The sequence below is a fragment of the Acanthamoeba castellanii genome, assembly GCF_000313135.1.
Source record: "Acanthamoeba castellanii str. Neff unplaced genomic scaffold scf7180000084740, whole genome shotgun sequence".
Classification (NCBI taxonomy): Eukaryota; Discosea; order Longamoebia; family Acanthamoebidae; genus Acanthamoeba; species Acanthamoeba castellanii.
Window position 1 is genome coordinate 21,735 of NW_004457372.1, and position 7,543 is coordinate 29,277.

Below are 7,543 nucleotides of genomic sequence, written 5' to 3' on the forward strand. Positions count from 1 at the left end.
ACGTGCCCCCAGAATCACGCTGCTTTGTCACAGCGAGAAAAACCCAACTAATCACACTCGACCCGGCGCAGTCCCTCGCCGCCTGGCAAGTACTTTGAGTCGGTCAAGACCTATTCATTCACGCAGACCGACAAGGCTCTCAGGCACCACATCAACTTCACCCTCGATCAACCCTACTTCCTGCGGGCCATCATCTCCTATGATTTCCTGTGGAACAACCTCAACCTTCGTCTGCGTCATGTGAACCCCTCGGCAACGACTGGTACCACTCGCGTTCACTCTCCTTCGTTGTTTGTTCGGGCCATCTGCTGATCACTTTCATCGACCCTGTGCAGGCAACCTCTTGGCTTATGGCAAGACAGCCTACAACAGGAACGATATCGACGTCGTGCAGCTCAACGAGGGCCAGTACGTTCTGGAGGTCTACGAGCCCTCGCTTCTGAACAACGCCAACGCTCGCGGCTGCGTCAAGTTTGACCTCCTGGTATAGCGCTCTAACTCTGCACCTAGTCTGCGCATCATGGCTGCTCACATTGATTCGTGTTTGGTATTCTGTTGCCTTAGGTCGCTTTGCTGCCTGTGACACCATCCGCTGATAGCCCCGTGCTGTCGCGTTGCTGGGACTGGCCGCTGCCCGAGAGTGTCAACAATATCGCCGGCCTCTCCGTCCTCTCGGATAGCACCATGCACTGGCAACGCGACGTGCTGGCCAATGTGCGCAGCAAGGAGGAGTACATGGCCTTCAACCTGGATACGCCCTCCGTGTTCAGGATCTACATTCCGCACCACACCCTCTTGGACGTAGATCTCTACCTCTACGACGGCACGCCCGTACGAGCCCCCTTCACCCCAAACTAACTCCTCCTCACACGAAACAAACTGTTCAACTCACCATCTTGGTTGTATACAGGGCCACCCTGGTGCTGAGCAGATCGACGCCAAGACCTCGTTTGGTGAAGAGAGCATCGCGTACAAGCTTCCCGCCGGCCCGCACTTCCTCAAGACCAAGCTCTACCCGCAGCGCCAGATCTCCCTGCCTTCGGCCTCGGATTGCGCGTTCTTCCCCGCGGAAGTGGCCATCGCGCCTCTCGTTTCGCTCACCAACAACCCGGCGGTCGGCCAGGTAACGAGACCACTCGCGCGTCCGCTTAAGAATTGGACATACCCGGCTGTGCTAACGTTGAGTAATTTCGGCAGACGTGCACGAACATGCCGCTCCCGGCTGCCCTCACGCCCAACACCGAAGTCGCAGGCACCTACCGCTACGCTCGCACGGCGGCGCAGTTCCAGCACAAGATCGCGCTGAACGTCACCTCGAACAGCGAGCTGATGCTCGATCTCAAGTATGACTTCATCACGTCGGCCGTCTCGGCGAGGTTGACGCGCCGCGAGAGCGCCACCGCTTCGGGTGAGACTTTCTATTCCAGGATTGGCACCAACCACGCCTTCCTCAATGCCGTACGTACCACCGCAACCTCGTTATTGTTTTGTTTTTCCATGTTCACCGTATTTGCGCTCATCTCATATCTCACCGCGACGCCCGTCTTCGGATCTAGGCCCTCGTTCCCGGCACCTACGAGCTGGTCATTCACGACCCCGTGCCTGACTTCAAGATCAACGAGCTGAAGTGCCTCACCTTCGAGATGACGTACACCTTCCTCACCGACGGGGTGCCCGACGAGGACTTTGGCTGCGACTCCTCCCAGCTGCTGCCCAGCAACCTCGATGCCGCCAGTACCTATTGCTCTCACCCACTCACCTCGCAGCTGCCATGTCCATACATTAACGTATGCCTCTTCCCCCGCCCCAACCCTCTCTAGACGGTGGCAGCGTTCCGTTCGGCGGTCCGCAGGCGGCCGATGGTGAGATCAAGATCTTCGCCGATCACGTGCTCATTCCCAAGGAGCGGTTCACCGTGAAGAGGGTGGAGTTTGTGAACCCTCAGGACAGCTACCTGCGCCTCTTCGCCCACAGCGACAACACCAACAACGATGTCGGTAAGTAGTTGGAACGAGACAAAGACCTGTTTCTGGTCCGTGTTTTGTTTGTTGCCGCTTAACTAACTCTTTCATGTCCACAACAAACACCATCACACCAGACTTCACGATCTACAGCAACACCAACAAGACCGCTGGCTCCCTGATCGGGTTCTCCAACTCCATGCAGAGCATTGAGAGCAGCCTCTTCTTCATTCCCGCGTCGACCAACAAGCATCTGCTCGAGGTGACCTATTTCCGGATCGACGAGAGCAAGCCGTGCAACTACTTCCACTTCGGGCTGGCCTCCAAGCCGCGCAGCAAGGTGTTGCAGGACCTCCTGTGTCCGATCAACGTCAACTCGCCCCCGGTCGACCTCACCTTCGCCGCGGGCAACGACGTGGATGTTCACAGCGACGACTACGTGTTCAACGCTGCGCTGATCAACTCCACGCAGCGCACCTTCCGCTACTCGACCCAGCTCAACGTGCGGGACAAGACCACGTTCTCGGCCGAGATCGGATTCAATTCCTGGCCAACGATTTCCGCCTGGCTCTGCGCGACGCCAACAACGTCGTGATCCACACCAGCAAGGTGCGCGGCACGTCGAACAGCAACTCGTACATCAACTTCTACCACTACCTCCGCGCCGAGCTCCAGCCGGGCACCTACCACATGGACATTGTCGAGGACCTGCTGAAGACCGAGCTCAAGCTCAACTCGAGCCAGTGCCACCGCTTCTCGCTCAGCGTCTCGGGCATCTCCGAGTCCACTCCGCACATCCTCTCGGTCAGCCCGCCCGAGGGCCGCAACCTCGACCCGAGCAAGGATCTCAACCTCAGGTAACCACCACCCGCCACCATTGCCGCGATCACACACACCCACACACACATTTTTCGTGCGGCGACGTACTGCGATACTAAGCTGCGCTCTCCACACCGCGCCACTATCAAACAACAGGATCACCTTCTCCGATCCAGTGGTGGAGCCTCGCGACGTGGCTGCCTACCTGGCGACGCACAACCCTCCGGACAGGGCGCCTGGCCTGGCCCTCAGGCACGTCGCCACCGGTCGCCCGACTTTGAGGGGCGCTGGCGAATGGGAATGGATTCGGCCCGCGAGTGTGCGGTATGTCTCTCTTGTGTGCCTCCAGCTGTTGGCGCCACCCAGCATTGGCTCATTAGCTCTGTCGCTCAGGTTGGACGGCACGCGGCGAATCCTCGAAGTGGTCTTCGCGCACGGCGACTTGCGTTCCGAAGATGGCGTACGCTCCCCGGCCCAGTTGGTCCTTGTGAACGCAACGTTCTCAAAACAACAGCTCACCTCTCCCTTCTCATGACAGGCGTTTGAGCTGCTGTTCAACTTGACCGACTTCACCACGACGAACGGCGTCCACTTTGCCAACGCCGCGCAGCAAGGCCGCGTCTACAGCCTGGTAAACCTGAACTGCAGCGATCACGGCCGGGGAACTGCCGGACCCAACGGTACCGTCGTCCCGCTCTCCTCACAAGCAGTTGATTCGCTCACATGTGAATATCGGGCGCACTGTCCCTAGGCACTGTCATTTGCCAGTGCGACATGGGCTACGCGGGCGTCAACTGCGACTCGTGCGCCCAGGGATTCCACTCTGTGGGCAACAAGTGTGCGGCCAACTTGCCGTGCACGCCTGAGTCTTGCAATGGGCACGGATCCTGCAATGACCAGCTCGGCTATCCCATCTGCACGTGCTTCCAGGGCTACGCGACTGTCGGCACCAACTCGTGCTCCGTGTGCGCTCAGGGTGCGTCGTTGCATGTGAGCCTCCCTGTGGGGCCACAACGTGTTACTCATCCCATATGCTCTCGCGTCACATGACAGGCTATGAGGGCTACCCGCAGTGCGCGCCCATTCCCGAGTCGTCGGACTCGTCGACCCGCTGCAGCGCCCAGCTTCTGCCGCGGCACCTCGACACCGTGGCCCACCTGGGCTACAACGACGAAGTCAGACTGCAGGGCTACTTCTACATCGACGTCGCCCACCAGTACGCGTCTCTCTTTGCCCACCACCTCCCCCACCAGTGGCCGCTACACTTGGTTCCCTAACGGCGGCCATCATGGCGATCGCTTGTTGTGGCGTGGGTGATCTCGATCACACAGGGAGCACAGCATGTACTTCAAGCTCGCCGAGGACTCCCTCTTCCGCATCTATGCCCAGCCTCACTGGGTGGACATCGACCTGTGGCTCTACCGGATCGGCAAGACCAAGACCGAGACGATCGCCAACGGTATAAATCGCACCTCCTCCTCGCAGTGGTTCCTGTTGCGTCCCACCCATGAGCTGCTGCTTACCACGTGCTGGTTTCACTCCCATTAGGTGGACTCTCGATCGGCAAGGAGGAGTCGCTGTCTCTCAGACTCAACAAGACGCTGAGCGATGACTCGTACCTCCTCAAGTTCCGCTACTTCGTGTTCAGCTCCAGCAGGCCCGCCTGCGAGACCGTGAACATTGACCTGGCGATCGCGCCCGAGTCCCGGGTGTACACGCGGGTCCAGAGCAAGAAGCAGACCTGTACCCATGTGCTCCATAACGTCTCGACCGCCCTGCCGCTGGCCGACCAGACCATCATCCAAGTCAGCAGCGACTCTGGTGGCTACAACTACGCTCCCAACCACAAGTTCGCCGTCGCCCCGCCCAACAAGCCTGCTGGTACACCCCCTCCTGTGGCCCGACGTGTGACTACGACTTTTCGTTCTTACGTCTGATGATGATGACGGTTCATGGGGGGTTTCAGAAACGAGGCCGTTCAAGGACCGTGGCTACTACTTCTGGAACAAGTCGATCTCGCTCAGCAAGGTGCCGGACAACCATGTGGCGATCCTGCGTGTCGAGGTCGGCTACTCGTTCCTGGAGAGTGACTTTGCCCTGCTGCTCGAGCTCGGTTCCAACACGCCCGACCACTGCACCGGCAGCCAGGACAGCCATAAGTCGTGCATCTACGGTTTCAACACGTACAACAAGAACATCCTCGAGGCCGTCATCCAGCCCAACGCCTACACTCTGTGGCTCTACCAGCCCGAACAGTACGCAACACTCGCTCTCTCTTCTTTCGCGCTCTGTGCCATTCCGCTCACTTCGCGACACACGCACGCACACAGGATGTATGGCGAATGCGCTCTGTTCGAATTCTCGCTGAGCGTGCGCTTCGAGGTGGACGACAGCAAGACCTTTGTGTGCGAGGGTCCCACGCTGCCGCCGTCGCTTAACGGCGTGAACTACATCAACCCGCAGACGGGCTACCTCCACCTCGCGGAGGACTACGTCGTCGACTTCGTGCAGTACACCTACTTTGAAGTGAAGACACCCACCTACTTCAAGGCCGCCGCCAAGCCCAAGGGCAACTGGTGGGGCTTCGCCCTCTCCCTCTTCAGCGAGAACGACACCGACTACTACGTGATCGCCGACGACAGCATCTTCCGCCAGCTGGCGCCCGGCAACTACTCGATCTTCATCTCCGCCTTCTCGCTGGAGGATGACCAGTACTGCCCTGAAGGTACGCACACGCACATGCACACGACACTCGTGCGACACATGGGCTCACCTTCCACGTGTTCGCTCCTGTCCCGCAGTGCGATTGGAGTTGGAGCTCATTCCGAAGCTGCTGTGGGACACCATGCTGAGCGAGCAGAGCAACGATCCCTGCCCGTTCCCCGCGAGAAGCGTGCTGCCCATGCTGCCCAGCCCTCTTACGGGCCTCGAGTACACGTACGTGCAGTGCCCGGGTGCATCGGCCACCGCAGTGTATGGCACGCTGGGCGGTGACTAACTATGCGTACTATACGTTTCTGAACCAGTTATGCGGGCGACACCCTGCTTTACGCATTTGGCACGGGTGACGTCAAGTCCTACACCATCGAGGTCTCACAGCAGACCAGAGTGATCGCCTCCATCGAGAGCAACTTCATCATGGATGACGTGAGGTACGACATCAACTCGTCTTTCTTCTCCCTTTCCTTCCTTTTTTTTGCTTGTGATCTTCTCGAGCCCATACGCACCAGAGAGCGGAAGCGAGTCTGGGCGCAAGGGGTTACTCTGTTCCCTTGTGCCCAGTTTTTTCAAAACCTTCCCAGAGCAACGAATCCTTGCAGACTTCGCCTCCTCAAACAACCACGGAGGAGAAGTTTGAAAGGATACTACATTTTACATTCAATTTCCACACCACGACTCCCATATCTGTCCACCATAAAGTGGAGTGAAGCCGGTACCACGGGCACTCGACTGACCACACTTATTGTGATGTTGTGTTTGTGTGCCGTTACAGGCTTGAGCTGAGGTCCACCGGTGGTTTGGCAGTCGTGAAAAGCCAGAGCGATTACAACCGCGCCGTCCTCGACCACGTCCTCGAATCTGGTACTTAACGACCCTTCCGCAATATTAGTAATTATTAGTAATTATCCTTACTAACACTACCGCTCGCAGGAACCTACTTCTTGGTCATCACGCGCCCCACGTTTGATGGTGCCCCGGCTCGTCCCTATCAGTGCTCGCCCTTCGACTTTGCACTGTCGGTGCTGCCCTACGGCGTCTCGAGCCGCGAACAGCGGAACGCTTTGGCGCAAGAGCAGCAGCAGACTCCCACGACCATTGCCGATATGGAACACATGAAGTGGCAGGTGGATACCGGCGTGGTCTCGCTCGCTCAGCTCAACGAGCAGCTGCCGCCGCCGCAGCAGGAGAAGAGGGACGACCCTGCCGCGCTGAGCCTGTCACCGTGTGTCGGCGTGGCCTTCGAGCAGATTCCGGCCACGCTCAACTCCAAGCGCTTCCTCTACTCCGACCCCGTGATCAACTACCAGTCGGACAACTTCCTGGTCCCGCTCGACGGCGCCATCCTCACCGAGCGCGAGATCCTCATCATCGCCAAGGAAGAGTCCATCCTCCGCATTTACACCGAGGTAAACCTTCTTCTTCTTCTTCTTTTTCACGTGGATCACTCGCTCATACCGCATTCCCTCTCGTTCGCGTCTGTCAACAGTTCTTCCGCCAGGTCGACATCGACTTGAAGCTCTACATGGCCAACGGCACCAACCAGGACTACACCCTCGTCACTTCAGCCTCCAACGGTATCTACAACGAGGAGGTGATTGTCGCCAAGCTGTTCCCGCGGATCCCTCAAGCGCCCGGCAGCAGCGCCACCTTACCCGTGCGGTACAAGCTCAAGATCATCTTCTGGAAGTGGAACCTGGCCGACCTGCCCAAGTGCGCCACTTTCAACATGGAGTTGGCCATCACGCCCGTGTCCATGATCGGCGCCGGCAGCGCTGCCTGTCCTGATGGGGGTACGTGTACCTCCACCCTGTCGTTGTGTGTGTGTTGTGTGTTGTGTGTGTGTGTTCTACGCGCGTGTCACGCTGGAAGTGCAGTCTGGGCGCAAGGGGCACTCTATTCCCTCGCGCCCGGTTTTTAATCTTCCCAAAGCAAAGTTTTCATCCTTGCAGACTTCGCTTCCTCACAAATATCACGGGAGGGAAGTTTGAAAGGATGCCACAATCACCAGTTCTTCTGCTTCTTCTTCTTCGCTCAATCTACCT

At 58.4% G+C, this 7,543-nt stretch overlaps 1 protein-coding gene across 1 annotated transcript; it reads left to right on the forward strand.

Annotated features, from left to right (window-relative positions):
- Nucleotides 1–72: 72 nt before the first annotated feature.
- On the forward strand, nt 73–7,419 carry ACA1_390170 (laminin egflike (domains iii and v) domain containing protein; the record flags this gene model as incomplete). The annotated part of the gene is given in 24 exon segments (XM_004336678.1): nt 73–262; nt 336–484; nt 565–831; nt 911–1,123; nt 1,198–1,458; nt 1,557–1,734; nt 1,821–1,997; nt 2,099–2,552; nt 2,567–2,818; nt 2,937–3,104; nt 3,174–3,240; nt 3,319–3,460; nt 3,532–3,756; nt 3,834–3,996; nt 4,112–4,239; nt 4,329–4,661; nt 4,747–5,035; nt 5,111–5,505; nt 5,582–5,717; nt 5,807–5,932; nt 6,274–6,362; nt 6,432–6,907; nt 6,988–7,279; nt 7,376–7,419. Coding segments are annotated over 24 exon segments (5,214 nt in total), but the record flags the coding sequence as incomplete, so codon positions are not given.
- Between the last annotated feature and the right edge of the window lie 124 nt (nt 7,420–7,543).